Source organism: Lepisosteus platostomus, chromosome 2 (genome assembly GCF_059453375.1).
Source record: "Lepisosteus platostomus isolate fLepPlt1 chromosome 2, fLepPlt1.hap1, whole genome shotgun sequence".
NCBI classification, from domain to species: domain Eukaryota; kingdom Metazoa; phylum Chordata; class Actinopteri; order Semionotiformes; family Lepisosteidae; genus Lepisosteus; species Lepisosteus platostomus.
In genome coordinates, this window is record NC_142612.1 from 17,508,237 (window position 1) to 17,531,216 (window position 22,980).

General features: G+C 35.8%; 1 protein-coding gene across 11 annotated transcripts in view; it reads right to left on the reverse strand.

Moving 5' to 3' along the window:
* The window catches only part of stxbp5l (syntaxin binding protein 5L), a 260,757-nt gene that overhangs the window by 134,186 nt on the left and 103,591 nt on the right, over window positions 1–22,980 (reverse strand). For all 11 annotated transcript variants that reach the window (XM_088601568.1, XM_088601586.1, XM_088601596.1 and 8 more), the window contains exon 3: window positions 9,943–10,024. In XM_088601568.1, the coding sequence (XP_088457694.1) occupies window positions 9,943–10,024 (82 nt within the window). The remainder of the gene's footprint in view (window positions 1–9,942; window positions 10,025–22,980) is intronic.

Below are 22,980 nucleotides of genomic sequence, written 5' to 3' on the forward strand. Positions count from 1 at the left end.
AAACAAGGGTAGACAAATGGTAGGGACAACTTTAAAAAGAACCAGAAGAGGTGCGGTTCTCAACCATTTGTCATCAGCCCAGAGCCTGGGGATGAGCCAAAGCACCTGTCCAGCAAACTACTGTAGGTCCAAAGTCTCTTCAGGAACCCTTAGGCATCTGGCAGATGGAATTCTAACCTTGAATTTCTGTTGACACCAGAGATAATACACTACATTGTCATGCTCATACACAAGTAGAGGAACTGAATAGGATCCGCACTGAAGGGTAAGTTAAAACTCCTGATTCTTTTATTTTTTAAAACAATTTGTTGTACCAGTTAAATGGGGATAATGAAGTCTGATTATTAGTCCCACAGAACCACCATTGATGGCCTATAAAGGTATCGAAGAGCAGGATGAATCTGGTCCCGCTAACAGTATCTTTGTTCTCCATGCTGTAGGCTCAGTACAAGTTTCATTGGACTTAAAATAAGAACAGAGTCTGCTGATTACCTACAATAACGTGCAGCTATCTTTCAAAACGTTCTTATAAGAACTCTGGTAATTGAATGTCACATTCCTGAAGAAAAGACAGCTGACATTTTAGTCAGTTCCGACCAGAGACTCAAAAGGTTCAGACAACATGGGATTGGTAGTTTTATTTCTAAAAGGCTAGCACCCTGAAAAACCTCACACAGATGATGGCATCCAATACTGTTCAGGGGAATGCTGAGGCATTGTCTGCGATATGGAGCATGCACTCCATCAAAAACCTGTACTGATGGCACCCAACTTTAACTAACAATTCTTTTTATGGACCGATGCTTCAGAGAGAGATCTTATTACAGATGGGAGAAGTCACACATCATCCAGTTCTTTGCTTAGTGGGAAATTTCTGCCCAGAGAATGTAACTCTGGAATGGTTTAGAAATAATACCTGGTTGTAAAATTAGCAATTTATTTAACCTTCTGGGCCTAGAATTTACGCTGGTAATTGACCATACACCTCTAACAGTAATTAAATCAAATAAGGAGAAAAATACTTAAGTTACAAATTGGTTTCTCGCCTTGCAACCGTACCTTTTCACTGTGAATAATCATTCAGTGGACTCACATGGTACTGCCAATACTCTTTCAAAGGTCAACTGCCTCATGGCACCTATTCTGCAGCATTGTTCAGTCTTGTTTGAGGTGGGGGGTGGGGAATGTGACAAGGCTGTTGCAAAAGAGATCTGTAATTTTAGCCAATATCACAAGAGGGCCCCAAAGGCCTCTGTTAAAAAGTTAACAAGGGAATCGCTATCCTGAAATGTCCGAATGAAGAATTACAAAAAAGTTGACATGCATGGGATTCCAATAAAATACAGGAGTCCCGAAGAATAAGAAAAGGACCATTATAAAAGTATAGCATCAGGAAGGAGAGAAAGTCTGCATTCAGGGCTCATAAGGAATGTCCAGTGATTTTTTTTCTTAATAATAATTAATAATTCCTTACACTTAATGTATATAGCGCTTTTCTGGACACTCCACTCAAAGAACTTTACAGGTAGTGGGGACTCCCCTCCACCACCACCAATGTGCAGCATCACTTGGATGATGGCAGCCATAGTGTGCCAGAACGCTCACCACACACCAGTTCTCAGTGGGAAGAGATGAAGTCAATTCAGAGATGGCAATTATTAGGGGTCCATGACTGGTAGAGGCTAAAGCCAGGACGCCGGGTTAACACTTCTACTCCTTTTCAAGAAACACCCCAGGATTTTTCATGACCACAGGGAATCAGGACCTCGGTTTTACATCTCATCCGAAGGACAGTGCCTCTTTACAGTATAGTGTCCCCATCACTATACTGGGGCATTAGGACCCACACAGACCGCAGGGTAAGTGCCCCCTATTGGCCCCTCTAATACCTCTTCCAGCAGCAACCTAAGGTCTCACATCCAGGTACTGACCAGGCTCATACCTGCTTAGCTTTAGTGGGCTTTCAGTTGTGAGTTGTAGACTGATATGGCTGCTAGATTAATAAATGCAGAGGATTACAGGTAAACCTGTGACTTTTGTTTCGGCGTTGTTAAGTTTACATTTTTTTATATAATACAGTAACAAATCAGTTGGATTTCATCGCTTAAAATAAACCCAAACCTGGAACCACCCTTGTAAGAAGATCTGATCCTCAAGCCATGTAGGGTAAATGTATTGACAAGTTTCTCCAGCTATACAGTTAGTAAGGGCAAATTCTTCACTAAATTCTTCATAGGTCAGACACATTATATTCTTCATAAACAAATGATACTTGTAGGGGACAATAAGGGTAATTCCCACTAACAGAGTTATACATGACTCTCATCATAAATGTTTGTAAACCTCCCTTAAAAGCCTGAATTCTATGGCAGCATCTAGATTTAACAATGAAAGGAACTATTGACTAAGTGTGATTATACCAAGCAGATTAGCAGAATACTGTGTGTTCAAGTTTGAATAGAGTAAAATAAACATTTTTACATGTGTGAACAAGTGGACATTTAGAGAAATAATGGAAACTCACACTGAAATAAGTAAATAAGAAAAAACGTGCTTTTGCATAACAAAAATAAAGCGCCAGTTTCTAAGGCAAGCAACTGTAACACACACAGTACCATTATTATGGAGCCAACAACATAATTGGAAACACAAGACTATTAATTTGCCTTTAACAGAGGCTGGGGTCACCTCTCAAGCAACTAAGTGATTGCACAGGTAATGAGGACAAGGCAGCAGGCTCATTCTCATGCTGGTCAATCACTCAGTGAATTCCTCTGACGTTTCTTCTGAATCACTTCCTTATGACAAATTATAAGGCCCACTTTTACATGCCTTGTTGTATTAGTGTACTGTACAACCCACATATCATTAGCATTAGAGATCAACAAGGTTAACATTCACAGAAAGACTGTATATTTCTAGCCTACTTAAACATTTATTCTTAGTATCCTACTGTAATAAATATTGAAATAAATCTGTTTTAGAGAATGACACTTATTCAAGATGAGGTTTACTCTACCTACACGACTGCATATGAAATTTCTCTTCATGTGCAACACATTTAGTGTTGTATTCTCAGTAGAAGATGTACAGAGAACTAAAGGCTGCAATGGGACTATCTTACTCCATCCTCTGACAAAGCCTGTGGAAAGGGGGTCAGAGTGAACAAGAAGCTTTTTTGACGTGTCATTCTACAAACCACATTTTTAGAATAGTAGGTCTGATGCTCACCTCAGCTCTCAAGTGTTTAGAAGCGTGCTTTTGTGTTTTAATCTGGGATCAAACCATATACTGTATTCTACATTCTTTCTGAACATCAACCTGCAAATGAACTTTCCAGGGCTTTTGGACTCAGTCCTGAACTTGTGCATTGGTGTGCTGGAAAGGACTATGGGGCTTGGGTTAAGTTATTGTATTCCATCACTGTTGCAGCTATCTTCTCTGCCTGAATTGTCCATATGCAGGGTCCATGTTTGCTGTTCCAGGGACTAGCAATGATGGTATGAAGCACATACTGTACTTTTAGGGCAGAAGTTCCATCCTGTCTCCAGGGCCCTTGTCCATGTCCTGGATCATGGACAGATGATACAACACTGGCTATAATGAGTGATGACATAATGGGCCAAATGACTTCTTATCCACCCCTTTCCACTACAGAAGCCCCCTCGAATGCCGAGGGTCCTGGCTCTTCTGTCACAGCCTTTGCCATCCCTGGCACCTATGCTGAGGTATCCACTCCTCTGGGTCAGCAATCTAATTCAAATCTTGCTTCCATTCCTTTTTAACTAAGATTTAACCAAACTACTAAAATCACTCCTATCAAAAAGAGAATGATCCCACACTTTGTACAAGCTATTTCCAATTCCTAGTGAACTGTGATGGCAGTCTTTATACTAAGATGCTATGCCACACTTTGGTGCCTGTAAGATTAAATTATTGCAACAGGATCAGGCAGGTTTTATCAAAGGGTATTTTGCATTCTGTTAACATTTGCTACAAAATGTTTGTGTCTGGCTTGAATGGGAATGTCTGCGATTGGCTCTAGATAAGCCGTTTTCAGGATCAGGTTTCATTAAAAAGGTTAAACCTTTACACACCACCCTTCAGCAATATTAGAATTTCTGCCTGCAGTTCCAACAATAATCAGCATTGTACTCTGTGCTGATGGTAATGTCTAAACTGTATATCCATTCCATCTCCATTAACTATTTGTGATGCTTTTGGTAATTTACAGTACAAAGGTAGAAAATTAATTGGCCTATCTGCAGTCTGCATCACTATAGTACATTAAATTATGTGCTGCTACTCAGACATTATAGTTATCTTGGAATTAAGATTCTTTATTTATTTATTCAAAGCATTTTCTAACAGGTACACACAGACTTGAACAGGGGACATTTTTCCAATTTTTCCAATTTCTCATTTAATAAAATATATGTATCTATATAATAAGTGTGTTTCCTTTCTTTCTTTCTTTAGGCTATAAGTACAGACTGCATGCCTAAGTTCAAAATTTCTAATTAATATGGAAAGGGGACTACATTTTCCACTCTGCCGTGTGAAATATCTGGGGGATTCTGATGGTGCCTTGATTAAATTTTTATTTCTCGATCTTTGTTTTGCAGTCACTGTGTAGTTCAATCATAACACTCCTTCTTCACAACACAAGACACAGATCTGATTGTCCTACTGTACATCAATGAAGCTAATAATATTCCAGCACTTCTTTATTTTCTTCCCAACATCATTGGATCCTGGCTGCTCAGTGGATTGTATATAAAGAGTTTTGATTTGCATCTTGTGTTCGTAGCTTCACTGATCACGTGGTTGGGTCCTTATCGTGTTATACTGTAGTTGCACCAATTCATTAACTCTATCAAGTGTGTTCTGACATCTAGAGTTTTGTGTAGGACGTTTGGAAGGGCTACCACTGAAGTGGGGGGAGTGGGAGGGTATTTGAAGGGTGGGGGAAACGTTTTTGTTCTGTTTTTCACATACATGTATGTTCAAATGAAATAAAAAAATGTTAACAAACAAAATGTAGTCTGTTTAGACAGTTGTTAGATGGGCTGCATAACTATCTCTTGTTTGTAGCTTATAATTTGACTTCCAAGTGTTTGTTAAAGCTCCACATAAAATATTACTTCTTAAGCTGAAATATTAAAGCTTTATTTTTGTAAATTTGGGAGAGCAGTTCTTTTACCACAAGGGTTCTTTTTATGCCCTTGTGTTTCCCATTTTCTATTTGGGTAGGAAATTGTTTAATGTGCAGAAAACAGATTTGGGGTTAACATGATTAGTGGACCAAAAGGACTGAAAGAGTTGTTGCTCTTACTAATGCCCACCAATGAGAGGGAAGCTGACATAAATAGATAAGATGGAAAGTTTATAGCAGATACAAGTTCTGGAGGTTCTAAATTTTGCAAATTAAATGTAACAAAGTAAATAAAGTTAACAATCTGACTGGGCAGACACGTATCAGGTTAAATGCAATTAATGATAATGTACATTAGAAATAGCAATATGGGTACCGAACTGAAGAAGAACATGAGAAGGACATAATAAAAATGTAGGATGTCTTATAAAATCTGTGCAATTAAAAATCAAATATGTGAAGCAGGCAGTGCATTAGTCAGATTATCCTTAAAATATTATGTATAAACAAAGTTCCCACATTTTAGAAAGCACTTATGCGCCTGAAAAGAGTTCAGAATATAATGATCAGAATAATTTCTGGTCTCAAGGACATGGCACACACGGACAGGTTAAAGAATCATTAACAGTGAGCCTTGAACAACACAAGTCCTGTGTGTAACTGCCAAAGTCAAATCAACAGACTGCTTCAGGCTCAGTGAAGCAAGAGGCAAGGACACAAACCAAAATCAAGAGCTGTGCTTTGATTATGTGCAAACTTTAACACTGCCGCAGTTATACAGTACTGTATATGCTAAATTCATAAGAGCTAATGGAGAAGGAAGGTGCCTGTTAAAAACATATTTTTGCAGAAAATTACTGTAGCTGTGGTTGAAGATGGATGAATAGTACTAAATGTTTGTATATACAGTAGACAATCAATGTCACGCAGATTCAAAATAGAGACCTAAGAGACGATGCATTTTATATGAAACCAAAAGATACTTACAGTACAAACAGTCACGAGTACACCAAAATGTTACAGATGAAATGAGAAATGAGCTCATTTGGCCCATCATGGTTATTTGGTAGCAAGCATCTGATAAATCTGAGAATGGCAACTGTTTGATCGATCCCAGATATGATTCAATCATTTATATTGTTAACTTGTAGGCTTTTTCTTTTTCATTTCTACACAGCATACCCTCTTACTTCCCAGCAGCATCCTTGTGTTGTGCCTACAACATGGTCCTGATGTACAGTAATCCTCTGGGTAGTCTTGTCAATGTCTTTTAAATGGTGTCGGGAACAAAACCACACAGTCTTTTTGTTAACACTGACACTTTTAAGAAACTGCTTGATGAGAGCTGAATCACTAAATTGCAGTATGGTAAAATGTACAGTACATACCTAAAGTAGCTATATGCTTTCACCTAGGTTAATTGCAAATGTCACTTAATTACAGACTTTTCACTCTTGTTCTCTAATGTTCATTAGCTGTGCCTTGCACCACATTAGCATATGAATTACTGTGTAAGGACAGAAAAACACTACATGTTTACTGAAAACTTGCAACTAATGACCTATAAATGACTTTGATTATCTAGTCTTCAGAGTTTATTCTAAAAATAATCTCTACTGTCAGTCCAAAGCCCAGACCTCTTGAAATGCATGGCGCCTGCTGAAAACTATTGTACTGTATTTAACAGAGCCAAACAAAGGAACATGCATAAAGAGTATCACTTTAAACATGTTTTTTAAGCCAGTAAAACACTTGTAATATTTATACTGTATATGGTTCACATTGTTAGTTGTGTTCCTGTGTCAAAATCTGTCTGTCACTTAGGAGCTTACTCATGAACTGAATGACAGAGACTAATGTTTGGATGTGATTAAACTGTACGATCTTTGCGTGGTGTAATTGCTTCTAATGACCTGAAGTGTCACTGCTCCTGGTTATGTTGGTACAATTGTGTGTTACTAAGAACTGTGGTATCATTGTTTGGAAGTGCGAACAGGATGTACTTTTTTATACAAGGGGTTGAAGGAATATGAAACAAGCTGCCCAGCAATGTTGTAGAACCTGATGACTTCGTTTAACATGAGATCCTCAGAAAAAAATAAATATTGAAAAATATTCAAGATAGTCTGAATGGCCTCCTCACATCAGTAAACATGTATTATGTTCTTGGGAAACCTATTACAATGAGCATGAATTTTTTTTCACTTTGACTTCTCTTATACTTGTAACTTCTATTATAGTCTAAGGTCACACTGTTGGCCACATCAGTTCAAAGAACTGTGAAAAGCATTTACTGTAGCTCTGCAGCAAAGAATCTTTCTTTTGTGAATGGCATAGCATTTTAGAAATTGTATGATTTAAACTGTTTTGATTTTGATTAATCTTTCCAGTGTTTGCAAAAGAGTGAAAAAGTACTACTGTACCCAATTAGCTATGCTACAGTATGAATGAAGCCATGTGCATAATTGTTTTGAATAAAACAAAGTAAAAACCATTGAATACTAAATTACAAATGGTCTGGATGGACTGAATGGCTTCCTCTCATTTGTAACCATTTTAATCATTTGCATCTGCAGATGTTTTGTAGATTAACAGGTAGATTAGAACTCTCATTATAATTTCAGATGCTCTTTTTTGATTAATTTGGTATTTCTGTACATTTAAAAAATATTATTCAAACATATACTTACAGTATTAGTGTAGTCTCAATTTACTGTTCATTGAGATATCTCAACATCAGCAGTGAAGTGAGTAACTAAAGCTTTCAGTGAGTAATCTGTTTCCCGACGAACTTCATTAAAGCATTTTTTCACCTATCAAAACCTTGGTGTATTAATCTCATAGCAGCGAATTATCTAAATATTTAATTTCTTTAGTCAGTCTTTCAATAGAAATTGCTGCAGATACCTTATACCTTATACCTTATACTGCATATGAATGACTAGTTACGAATCTCCCCTTTGATTGTTCTGATTGTACCTGTTAAGTAATCCTATACTTTTGATTATAATGATTTTCATAACCCCTTGCCAATCTGAATCCATACTCTTTCACTGTGAAACTAGTTTAAAATGCAAATTTGATCAATTAAAAAAATGACAAATTAATTCTATTTAAATTCAATACCATTTTTAAAATAAAAAAGGATCCTAGGTTTCCTGAAACACATGAAGGCAGACCTATTTTTGGAACTGTAAGGATATACAAAATAGGCATATGCACACAATGCAAAATACTGTACCTGATTTTTAAATCAACTGTATCTAGTCCAAGTAGGTAGCTGTGTCAGCATGAGAAGGCTGCAAAGGAACAGGTAAAGGTGTAAAGAAGGCTCTGGAGCTGAAACCTCTTTTGAGCATGGAATAAACCTTTACCTGTTCCTTTACATCTAGTTCATATTCACAAGGAATACTGTACATGAGATTAAATTTAGTCACAAATATTGATATCTCAAAGTTCAGTTGTGGTTCAGTTCTTTCCATTTCCTCTACATACTGTATATGAATATGATCTTTTGAAACTGCACAGGTATAAACTAAGACAAAATTGTTATTTTCTAAAAATCGCTATAAAGGAATGGCATAGAGTTTATAAGGAGAATGGGACAGGACACTGTAGACATCAAAGAAATAGATAATGGATGGTATTACTGTACGCTATTTTGCTTGAGACACTGAACAGATTCATTCCTAAAATAAAATGGTAGGAAGCAGTGATCTGTTAAAATGGTGAAATATAGCAATTTAGAAAAATATGAGGAAAAAGCACTTCACGGGAAAGGAATAGCCAATAGAATCCAAGTTAAAGTAAAATTGGAAACACTGATAAAAAGTGATATGAGAAAGGTCAATACAGAGAATGAAAAATAAAATGAAACAAGCAATATTACAACAACAAAAGAATGGCTAAGGATTAAGTAAAGTGTATTTGAACTAATATTGAGTTCAAGCTTATTGATGGTAAATTAGAAGAATTATAAAACACCACAGGAGCATAAAATGAAATTCAAAAGGTTTATATAAAATTCACAACTGGATAAACACCTGGCAGATGACATTTAATGTTAACAAGTGTGGTATATTGTATGCAGGTAGAAAAAACTCAATCATAAGTATGAAATGGGAAACATTGAATTTGAATGGGTTATTTATGAAAAAGAAAGGCACTTTTCACAAATCATTTACTCCTTCTAGATATGGAGAATCAATAAAAAGACAAACAAAATGTTGGGATATGTTTTAAAGTTTGATAAAGCACTGCTAAGGCACTAATTCATATTTTAAACATTTAAAATGCACTAGTGCTGTAGACCTTATTTGTAATTGTGTACGATTTTGGCCACCAATTTATATTAAAAAAAGATATTGCTGTCCTGGAATCCAATCAGAGAAGATTAACAAGATCTCTTCCAGCTTGAAATATTCAAAAGTCTTGACCAAATGGGCAACTTCAAAATTTGACACTAAGAAATGATGTGACTCATTCATACAAACTGGGGGAGTTTGGAATAAGTTATAAAGCTGATACAATGACTTTTTTTAAAAAGATGGGTATATGAGATCCTTTGATCAACAGGCTGCTACTGTAGCCACCAAAGAAAGTAAAAGGCACAAATGGACTCCCCCCATTTTTAACCATTGAAACCTTACAGTATGTCAATAACAGACCATATAATGTACTGTATGTCAATAACAAACCAAGGAAGAAGAATGCTATAAATACTTACAAAGTAAAGGGTTGACTAAACATTGTATGTTTTTCTAGAATGTTTTGAGCATCAGCCTTACCTCGTTGATGAGAAACTGGAGCTGTAACACAGCTGCCCCACCTTCATGCTGGCAGAAGCAGTCGACACCAGGTCTGCCCAATCTGTCATAAGTGGGTTAAGGAAAACGACTGTTTCAAAAGAGATGGGATTTAAAAAAAGTTTCATTTTATTTTTGTGACAAAGTGTCTGCCTTCTGGTGGTAGTTGCTTAATGGGGTATGACAAAATGTAAACCAGTGCGATCTACCCGCAGATAAACAACCCTCAAAAGCTGGACATTAGCCAAGAATCAGAGCTAATCTCTAAAAGTTCACATACTGTATGTCTGCAGAGTGGTGATGAAGAGTGGAAGAGCTTATACTGTATATATTCTCCAGTATTTCCAGTGATAGTATATGGCATTATTCTAAAACTTTGGGACTTTCAGGGTATCTGGATCTCCACATACAGTACAAAAAACTATCAATCACCCTTTAGGTGAAACAGAAGGAAGAACTATATTTAGAGAAAAAAAAAGAAAAAAAGAAACTGGATATAGTCAAGATGGGGATTACCAATAGTTACAATTGTAATTGTACAATTATGTTAACATTGTTACAGCCACTAAAACAATTAGAAACATAAACAAGACACATTTTCCAGAACCACCATAAGATTTATTTATTATGAGCCTTTGAGATAGCTGTAATTCTTTTTTAGATCATATGAACAGTATGTTCAACCCTGAATTGGAACCCCTGTCTCCTCCTCCAGGTTTTGTTATCCTTTCATCTTTTTTGTCTTTGTGCTTATGCTGTGTCTTGTGTTTGCAGAAACAATGATAAAGTTAATAAATTCTTATGGAGCAGAGAGAGCGTTCCCCTGCTTTTTATGGTTTTTCTCTTTTGATGTAATTCATCTGAGATGGCAGAGATACAGGAAAAGACTGATTTTTCAGGAATAGAAAGTTAAGGTTAGGGTGAAGGACTGTTCTGGTCACAACAATATCCCACAGAGTGGGTCTGACAGAGTGAATTGAATCAAACAATCCAGTCAGATTCTTGCAAATAGTATAACATTTGTGGTTTCACAAATTGCCACAGCCGAACTAGGGTGTGAAAAGAACATTCACAATATATGGAAAGCTCTTATATATATATATGATATATATAAATATATGAAAACTGCTCTTCTGTTTTACCGGATTTTGCCTCTGATGTCCATAATTATTGTTTCTATTTTCTCTTGGAAAATATGTAACTATCAATTTCATATTAAACATACTAGAATATTAAGATTCTTATTAACAAAACAGACTTTTTGATATAAACATTGAAGTCTTATTTGAAATAATTACAATGTTTAGTAAGCAGAAGGGGTAGTAAATACTACTACAGGGCAATCTCCTCTACGACATAGTACAAATGGTGAGTTAATTACAAAAATATATTTTTTAAATTGGTATACTAACATCAGGGAGATGAACATTCTTGAAAACTAATATTTCAGGTAAAAATTCATTTTTTTCAGATGAAATGCTACTCTGATGTTCAAACCACACGTGTTGAATCTCCTGGCAAAATTGCTGCTTAATATCTGGCCTGTCACTGTCAAAACCGCTGAATTTGATATTTTGGGTGCAGATATGAATGTTGCCATCAACTATGTACTTGCCAGATTGATTTCAGAGGAGATATGTACACTTTCTCTGGTATCTACAGCTTTGAGAAATTGTGAATCGGTTCCAGGTGTGATAGATATGTCATATACTGTAATACCTCTTCCAAAAAAATTAACATTGAATCATACTCCAGAATTGCCTGAGTTTTGCCTCCTAGGCTCTTCTTTTCTGTGATACACAATACAGAGATGCCCACATGTCTTTCATGAGCCTCCCACTGGCAATACAAGCTTTTACAAAATGAGACACTGAAGTTGTATTAAAGAAGAGTGTTAATTCTACAGGACATGGTTATTACAGCATTTATTGCACAACTCCATCTTCTTCGTAAAATTACTGACTGAAAAATATGTACAGTATATACTGTATGGAGAAACCTGGTATTTTAATGACAGTCAGCCTAGTCATTTTCTTGAGAGTCCACAGTAATGAACCTTGTGCATATGCCCTTCTTTTAGATCAGTACAAGGTATGCTGTCATTATATCCTAAATAAATAAACCCCACATTCTCTTGTCATGGGTGCCATGGTGGTGCTGTGGTTAGCATTGATGCCTTACAGTGCTGCAGACCTAGGCTCAAATACAGACCTGGGATGTTATCTGTGAGGAGTTTGTATATTCTCCCTGTGTTTGACTGGTTTTCCTCTGGGTGCTCTGGTTCCACTGTGAGCTCAAAGTTGGATATTCATTTGATTTTGATTTTTTGGTGCTTCAAGAGGGTCTTAACAAAACCACCTAGAGATGCCAAACGCCTTGCATTTTGTTTCTTTGTGCTTTGTTTTTACAACTTTCACTTATCATTTAAACGCCTACTTATTTTTGAGACAATATTTCAACTGTCAATAACTTTGGGAGGAAAATACATAGAGATTTAAAACCACTGATGTTTAAAATATTGTGATATTTTAAATCAGTGTTACATGTGTAGTTCCCCAGTCTGTGGGTGCAGATCCCATTATACAATCAGTAAGTGGAAGATCAAATAACCTAGTAGAGGTCCCTCTTTTCCTGAAGGATTACTGGGAAAACATTATCAGTGCCTGTAATTTATTAGGATTCAGGCATCATAAGTCCTATAGAATATTATTCAGTTAAATCCCCCCAGTATTAATGGAGTTCTTCTATAATAGGGGCATATTATTGGCATTTTCTATTGCAAAAATGTGCAAAATATTCAATTAACAGCTTTATTTATTTTAAACCTTTAGCTTCACCCTTTACAGTGCTTTATTTGTAATAGTACTGCTTGGGGTCAGAGCGCAGAGTCAACCATTTATACAGCACTGCTGGAGCAGTTGGGGTTAAGGACCTTGCTGAGGGGCCCAACAGAGTCGGATTCACCTGCCAGCTGCAGGATTTGAACTGGCAACCTTCCAGCCACATGCACAGATCTTTAGCCACAGTGCCACCACTCTGCCCCTACAGTAAACCTACAGTATATCTCAAGATACTAATTTTCTTTATTGTAATCTTTTAGAGTCATTTTTCCCTTCTGTTTTTTATCTTAATTTCTCCATTAAATCAGCAAGGCCAAACATTCCTAAACTTTGGTTTCTTTTCAGGATTATTTTTCTACTGAGACTTTAACATTTGTTTGTGTGAAGTACACTAGAACCATTCTTCTTCTACGACTCTCCATATACAGATCTCTGTACTCAGTCCAATGCTTGTAAACCCTTGTTGCCTGTTTTTGTAAAATTATATACTCTAATTTTTGACTCACATTTTAGAGATTAGTATAGTTTGCAAGACAAATAGGATGATTCCTCAAAATGTTTGGAAATCGGGAAGAGAGGGAAAGTACCCCTTCTCACAAAATGGAACTATAGAACAAATCTTCATGCTGGACTTAGTAACTAAAAATCAAAAAGTGCTAGAAGGGCTTAATGATTTCTACTTTGTAAACTCTCCTTTGCTCTTTTCCTGTAGAGTGTTAATGCCCAGATGAGGTATGGAAGCTGATGGACTTGGCAATCTCTGAACATGTAGACTCAACACGTATGAGTCATGTACTCACACTTCCATGCAACTATGGCCTTTGATCTACCAAACAGTCAATCCCTCTTTAGATCTGAAGCCTCTAAAAGGGTGTCCTAGCATTTCTTTTCAAATTGCAGCAGAGCAGTAAACTTCTCTCTGTCAAACAGATTTTTTTTACTAGCGGTGCTCAACATAGAGGTACAACAAATGTTTACAGATTAGATGCCCTAGATGTCTTCTAAATGCCCAGAAAGGGTGTCTGTTAAATTTGGGTTGCAGCAGAAATCTGTAAGCTTGGCCAACACATTTTGGACTCATGGTGTTCAACATACAACAAATGTTTACAGATGAGGTGCCGTAGATGTCTCCATCCAATCATTCAACACACTGAAGTGGCCTCTCACTACTGTACGATTTTTTAATATATATATTTAGAACCCTTTTCATCTCAGCCCAGTATTCCAAAAGAATAGATCAAATATTTCGTTTACAGTGCTTAAATTATTGGTTGACATTTTATTTTTATACAAAGTTTTAATATTGAGGTTGCGAGTACTGTATATTGAATTTTCAAAAACAGATTGACAGATTAACATCGCAAATGTATTCCTGAAAGATGGTGTTCAACTCAAAAACACATCAATTAAACACTAATTTCCCATAAGAATTCATGTACATGGTGGAGAAGTGTGTGTTCTGGGTTTACTCCCAGCCATAGAGCTGAACTCACAAATGAAAACAAGCATATTTTTATCAATACAAGATGTTTATGTACTGTAGGTGTACAAACAGTTTAGAAAGAACTAACTGGTTGTTAATATTTAATACAATTGGTAAACATTTTTTTTTTATTTTTTACAATATAAACCTTTTTTTACAAGACAATAAAGGCAGGATTATTTAGTAAGTGTGAGATGAGGGAGATGGAGGAACTCAGAGAAAGATACTGCTCCCATTTGTCTCTGTCATCCAAGAGGTCTTATTCATCCCTGTGCAAAGCTGCACAGCTCACAATATATTGTCTCAAACACTCCGTGATGTGGCATATTGATGTTATGTGTGTGTTTAAAGTGTGTTAAAGTGAGAACACATTTGTCTTAAATTAGGAAGTAGAATATATTTGAGGCATGTTAAACTAAAAAGGTGCAAATCAAGAGTCAGTAAATCGAGAGATACCCATATGCAAAGAATGTGTTAAAAAACATGATAAACAGAGCAATAAAAATCAAGATGTTTTCACTGAAATGTAGTCCTGCTATACTGATAACCAGAAATACAGCCCCCAAGAAATCTAATTTCTATGTATTATTCTTGGTTTTCTAGAGCTTACTTTCAAAACAGCAGCAATGACAGCGGTTTATTTTGACTGAGACAATCAATTGAGCATGTTTCATTTACTTTTCAAAAACTTCTAGCGTAACTGGCAAGCCAAGTTTTGTGGACGTGCACTGTCAGAATGAATACTCTTGCCTGCACGGCAATGTTATAATGATCAATTTGAGCCATGAATGAATTTACCTTGCTGAGTTCAAGGTACATAGCCTGCAGCACCTCCAGCAAAGTAATAATCCTGCAACGGCAATTTAATGAGATGGAAACCTTTTATGCATTTTATGTATTTAGTTTAATTTTCTTTCAACAACCATGATCTCAGCTGGGGGGTGTTAAAGCTATGGCAATGATTTGAAATTTATGACAATGGAACCAAAGGTCACTCATGACCAATGTATAAAGAAATAAAATGAAATGAAATACATAATATAGTGTTTATTTTTTTCTAGAAGCTATGCCATTTGAGTCTTTTCTTTTTTATACAATAGAAAGAAACAGGGCATATTAGGAAACCCCCAGGTTCCTACTATGAAGGACTATACTTGAGATTTGTCATGCGGTGCTTCCAGAAGTGCACATTGGCTCAACAGGGGCCTGTCTATTGACCTGACATACTGTAATATTTATTTCTACAAGATGTACATACATCCCTGTGGTATATTAATAAAAGAGCCTACAAATGTCTCTTCTAGTAAAACGTTCTGTACAGAATAGTCATCCCCTTTAATCAAAGGATGATATTCCAAAAGCCACAGAAAACGGCACAGAAAAATAACACAAAAATTTTTTTTGTTTCTGTAAACCATTTTTCATCCAACATTTTTTTTAAATTGAAGAAAACAGCACCACAACATTTTCCCGAGTCCCATGGTTTATATATACCTTTAATAAAGCCAAATTATTAAAGTATCAGTAAGCGATTGCTGGTGTCTATGCCTTCACCATTCTCCCTGGACACAGTTTATCCTAGATTCATACAGATAATACCAAGACAGAGCAGGATCCGGTGATGTCAGGGAAGGGAACGTGGAGACTCTTAATGTAGCACCAGCATCCTTTGTCCAGCCAGAACCATTTCTGCTACCAATCCAGGAGCTGCCATTTGGCAAGAATAATAGGTTAGAGCAAGTAATATTTAGAACAGTGGATAAAGAAGAGGGGATGTGTTTTCAAACCTTTATCAACATTCAAACTGTCCCAGGAAGGTACTGTACAGTATAGAAGATGCACATAGTGCCTCCTGGATAAAATGTAGACAAAGCAACTTAGTACAAAATTTCACAGAGAAGTGAACAGTTTCACAGTTGGTATTTTTGGATATTATTTTGGATAACATAACATTATATACTGTATGGAAAATATATATATATATATCCCTACATATTTTCTCAGGAAATATCTTCATTGCAAAAATTATAATTTCTCTTCAAACTAATAGCTGCTGCTAAAGGTTCACATGAAGAATTGAACATAAAAATAGCAAGCCATCCTTTTGTCTTTTCCCTGAAATCCATCAAGTAGTGCATCAGTTGTGTAGACAAACCATGATTCTCAGTGGATGCTTTGAGAAACAGAGATAAAAGTAAGAAATTGAAAAAACCTAGACACTCTATACATTTTGAAATTTCAGGTCCTGCAACATGTGAAAATCACATTCATCAAAATAACTAGATAATGTGAATCACACAATTTCTTCAATGTGATTAAGTCACTATCAAGAACTACCTTTAATGTTGGTTTTCAAAATGGTTCACCATCCCCTAAGTACAGAAATCCCAAAGATCCTTTGTAATACATTTAAATCAGCATTTATTTTGTTCTCTACAGGAAAGAAGGATGCCACATTGTAATAATTATTAACATTTCTATAGAAATTGTGCTGTTTTAGATAAAACTATATCCTTAAAAAAATTTAAAACAACATACTGTATTTGGTCAAAATTGAGCCAACATAAACATGAATAATGGGTTTCAGAATCCACATCTATGTCACAGAGGAACAATGTCTTATGTACTGTAGATACTGTGCACATAGTCGTTACTAAGCAAGAATGGAGAGACAAAATAATAGTGACAAAAATTAATCCTTAAGCTTGCTGTTTAACTGGGCACAACCACCTGTCTCAAATCACAACTGGTTGCCCACTCAACTGGGAACTTCTCTTTTTGTTGCATCTCATAATATCATAAAAGTCAAAAATGCTAATGCCCCTCCCGAGCAGAAAGGTCAAAAACATAAAAATAAAAAAGGTGCATATCACGAAAGTCTACACTGTCAACCAGCTAAAATAAAAACCCAATTTAACATTTTGCCAAAGCTGCATCACTAATGTCACCCAAAGGTGTTATAAATGAATTTGTAACTTTTTCAGTAACATGCTAGGAATAGAGAAAACAGCAAACTTTCACATTAATTGAAAGTTTTAACAGAGGAAAGCATCTTAGCTCAAAGCATTGAACAATCAGAAATATAACTGAATTAATAAAACAGTGGACTTGCACCATATCTCTGACATGATTTAAAACAGTTAGCAGTATTATTTTTATAAATTAAACTGTTTGGAGTAGTGGAATGGAGAAGAACTGCCAGTTTGTCAAAAAGAAATATCACTTGGGTAAAATACCTTGCAAAAAATGTGTAGAAGGAGAATTAGACTGTAAGCATTCAGAATGCTGCAGCAACACAAAGGCTCAAAGACATCGATCAGTACCATTGATTTCTAAATAAACTTGGCACATTAGTACTTATAAATGTTTCGTAATTTGAACTTGAGTCAAAGTAATTTAATCCGTACCTCTGGCAACAGTTCTTTTATATTATAGTTATTAAGTTTAATATTTAATCATACATATTTAAAGCATAACAGTCAATTAGGTGAAAATGTAAAATGATTATTTTTAGTTTGTTTATTGTAAGCAACAATTTTGTACCTTGCTTTAATAAAACACACACGATTTCTGAAAAGTGTTTCAAAATGGTATTTATTGCATTTAAATGATTCATTCTATTTAAATTGTGATAAAAAAATCAACATCATACTGCACTGCTAGTAAGACAATAAAATGAATTAATAAAAATGGGACAAAATCTTAATCTTAATCCTTCGATTTAAGTACAGTTTTAGGTTATTTATAAATAGTATACAAATATAATCCAACTGTGAAATAGCTTTTCTGTGTAAAATGGTGAAATCAGAGCACTTGCATAAAACAATTAGCAACCCAATTAATACAAATGAATATAATTTCATATACAGTACTGTGAGGAAAACAGAACCATATAAACACAGCAAAGTCAGCTATAAAGTCATGTATTGCAGATTTTAGGAAACAAACAAAGGGATTTTAAAACTACATTAAGAGAACTCCACGAGAATGAATAGAATAAATGTGGTATTTTCATTTAGATAACAGAGCAGAAATTGTTGAACTGTTATAAGAGGAACGTCAAAGGGGGGGAGATAATAATCTTTAGCAGTAAGATTGTTCGCAGCAAGCTTCTGTGACCAGTACTTGAGTACATTTCTCAGTGGTCATTGGCAATAGTGCTGCAGGTGTGGCAATGAATGACCAGAAAGAAGAAAATGCAACAGAAATTCAACAGTAAACAAAAACAGATGTCTCGCATTCTCCAGGTCCTAGAGGTGATACAGTAAATTGCTTCTATGTGCCATGATACAGAATAAGCTCATGAGCTCTTTCTATATCACGTTACACATAATTGTAAATTATATAGGAGTAAACTGCAACATTTATTCTCGCCAATTCAGAAAAGGAAGCTGTATTTTGTGAGGTGATGCGACTCAACCCATCTAGCCTGTTTGGTAGTTAGGAGGTTTTTGATCTAAGAATCTAAGCCAGCCATGTCTTGAAGAAAGCCAAGGCACTGGCTTCAACTACATGACTGGGTACCTTGATCCACACTCCCACAACCCTTCAACACAGTAATTCTCTAGTAGCCTAGTCTTGGCAATGCAAAGTTGCCATTCTGCTTATATTATTATCAGTTTTTTAGAAATTCTGAATAAGCAATAAAATGATTAAATCAAATGGGGCTATTATATACAGAGGCAAATTAGTGCAAACATTAGTCAAGGGACTAGTACGTACTCATTTCAAAACCCACTTTCAATTTCAGTTGCCACATTGCATAAAAACATATTGCTGCTCAGGAATCAGTCAGGGGGACCTTGTTCAATTATTCAGAATAGTAAAAGGCACTGGAAAAAAACAAACGGTGCATTTCTAAATAAACAGTGAAACACAAACCAGAAGTCTCAAGTGGGAAGGGCACTTAAAACAGAGAACAGGACGTATGCTTCTATACAAAGGTTTGTGGGGATCTGGACCATGCTGCCTACAACAGAACAAGCTGTTGTTGAAGCTCATACTCTGGTATCTTCAAGAAATGGCTTATTGAAATATTTGGAAATAGCTGCTCAATTAGCTACAAAGCAATCAAACAAGAATGGCCTCTCCTGGTTTCTATCCTTTCTTATGTTCTTATGAAGTCATGTAATCATTTTGAAGACAGGCATAAGATAAGAAGAAATATTGGGACAGCAGCACAAGTGTTTCTCTGGAATAAAATCTAACAGGGCTATACATTCTTCTGTTATAATTTCTAAATTTAGTACCACCAGTAGTTTTGCAATTCAACTCTCCATCAATGGCACATACAGTACATGGGCAGAGTGAGATTCTGAAGCCCAGGTGTCACTGCTATTCTAGTTTTGATAAGTGACAAGTTCCACAACACCAGTCAGTAACACCAGTTGGAGGAATACTGTAGCATGTCTGTCACTGTCCTCACTGAAAGTCTGAAGGCACCCAGCAAGTCACTGGAGTTTCTGTTGCACCAACAGCAGAGTGGACCCCAGTCAGCTAAACCTATTACTTGTTCCTTCCCAGTCAGCTAATGACCACCGTAGGCCAGAGGTGCCACTTGAGGTATCCTGGTCCCAGTCTGCTGGGGCCATGACCCAGACATGACCCAGCCATGCTCAAGTGAGGGCTTCTCCTTGTTAATTCGACCCCAGGAGCAGCCATACTTCACAAAAGTATTTACTATGGAGTTAGAATATATGGGATGTTGAAAGTGATTGACAAAATAACTTCACTCAGTTCTTAAAATTCAGGGAAATGATAACCAGATGACACTTATGGAAATAAAGCACCAGCATGTTTGAGGAAAAGAGACTCTTATTAACTACAAATATTAGGTGCAAACAGACTCTATGAGCTAAACTAAGATACATGTTTATTTAGAAATCCAAATGGAAACGTGACTGTTAAGCTTCTGTGAAATAAAATCTGATCACTTCATGTCATATCCTGCTGTTTACAAAGAAAAAAAATGTTTTAAATAATTGTATATATTTGTATTTATGTATTTATTCAAAGGGGAAAATGTGTATGCTGTTTTTAATCTCCTACTTTACCCCACATCAACCATTTTTTTGAATAAAATTATCAGGTGTAGGAATGAGATTTGCTATTCTAATCCCTAACTTTCTTTGTTATCTAATATTAATTTGCACAGGTAATTTTCATGCTTGGTTGATCCAGAGTGTTTATTATTGCTTTAGTCAAATGTCATTATCACAAATTAAACTGTCAAAGCATGCTACCTCATTGGTGTGCATACTCTACATTATTGTTTCTTGCTCATGTTTGTAATGGATTTACACATATTATAATGGCAAGGATGGCAGGAGAGTTTATGCAAGGCTTGCTTTATAACCCTATTCTGAACGTTTGAAACAATGCGTATTATTTTGATATTGGGCCATTAGACATATAATCAGAACAAGAGGTACCATTGTTTAAAAAAGGAGAGCTTATATTTAACTTAGGTTAAACGAATTCACTGTTAGATCATTAAAACAGCTAAATGAAAGAATAACTGGTTGAATATTATCCGGCCTTTCCTAGTGAGGTCATTAAGCTAGGCTCCAAAGAAATTAACCATAGAATTAATTACATTGAGAACAGAAATACAGAAGAGGGGAAGTGAGAACCGACAGGAAGACAGTCATCTTCATCCTTCATCTTCCTCTTCATCAAATGCTTGTGCCATGATAGAGCACAACCAATTGGTATTGAAACTAGATATGGTCCAGGTACTCTAAACTATGAAAAAGTACCATAATCAGAGCTGTACTATAGAAGAAAGTTTGCATTTTAATTTTTATTTTTATTTGAAATTCCTTAAAAAACATCTCTGAGTGATGCTTTTGTGTAGAATACAGAAATTGGAGGATGTTCATTTGTGACTATCTGTTTATGGAGGGAGCTTTAGTACTGGTTGGATCCGCCCTACAAGTGATATTAACCTTCCCTTTTATAAATATATAATAATTTTATAATCACAATATAATCCTTATATATCTATGTTAGATACAGTACTCCATATTTTGTGGATTTAATGCAGTCTTGGGCATTTGACACAACTAGCTGTCTGTGTCAAAATGATTAATATTCAGTCATATTGATTGAGCTGCTAATACAATTCTGTAAAACTGCATATGAAAGGCAAGGAAATTTTATTTATTCTTGTCCTATCTTAACTCTAATGGCCCATTGAGTTTAATTATCCTCAGAGAAAATGTCAGTACTTTTTACACATGCCTGCCAGATAGAATCTCAAAGTACAATTTAATGGTGCAAATGGTTTTCAAAACAATGCCTAAAAAAACTGTGAGGCTCTTAACAAGCATTTACAAAAATATCAATATAGCACATGTATTTAAACAATAAAATCAGAGGCACTTTTTATGAAATATGGTAAATTACTTTTCTATGCTTTTCTATACAAGAACAGTAAAATGCATTACACAGTTTTTGCATGTATTTGAGTTTCTTTCAATTTCTTCAGCGTTTACTTTGTATTAATTTTCTCTGAATCTAATCTTCATCAAAAAGAGTGTGAAAACATAAATTACAGAAAATGGAAGGAAATTTCCATGTTCATTTTGGTTTTTACCAATACATATTAAAAGGGGGTAAGGTCACCTCTATTTTTCCAACTGGTGCATATTACTAAATAGATACAGAAAGCAGGATTCACTTTTGGTGTTTTATACATTTATGGTAGCTAAAACTGAAACCAAAAACATTTGTGTGGAGTACTTGGACTGTAAGATAGTGCAAGGCCTTTTGTTGTTTATAATGAGACAGTGTATCAAAAGTTTAATGGCCTGTGATGCTTGATTGCTTTTTAATTGCCATTCTCTTAATTACTCTCTTCAATACGAACTTTTGTGCTGATTGTTCCCATGACAAGGGTAGAGGACACACAAATGTTACAATTTTTTCTAGGATTAAATTCTAATGATAGGTATTTAGTGTACTCTTTTATCCAAAGCCACAGGGATGATCTTTGCATAAACAGCTGTTGGTTACAGAAGGACCCCTGTTTTACATCTCATACAGAGGACAGAGCATAATAAGGCTTATCAGTTTGCTCCAAATCACATGCAGGAAAAGGTTCTTTTCCTTGACCACTGGACTGTCTTGTCTCCCTATATTTAAATACTGTAGGTTTTCAGCAAACAATGAGAAACACAACATCATGGACTAAATTCACTGTATTAAGACTGATTGGTTAGAAGAAAAAGGAGGAATTAAACTTACAAATATTGGACTTTCCTGTTATCAGATTAAGTTCTTAATGGGTCATCTTGTTCTCTGGCCCAGATCAATTTTGCCTGTTCCATTATGTTCATAATCCTGCTTCTTGTGAGTTCTTAAATACAGTATCTGCAAATCTAACATTTGTGAATTTAACATTTGCATATACACTTATTCATGTTTTGGTCTGGCCAATGGAGTCTTGGATGAAAGAAGAGCAGAGCAGGATGAAACTGACCAGAAGGGTTGTTAATCACAAATTTCAAATATTACCAGCACAATAGACTAGGATTGTGGGACAAATCTAGCTAGTGAGTGAGCCTCTTGCTCCCACCTGCCCAAGAACCCAGTTCTCAGTATTTGCATCTCACCGGGGTCTTGTTCTTGTAGTATAGCTAACACTCCCTGTGTCGGCAGCATGGGGAATAATAGGCTGGAGATGACTTTCCAGAC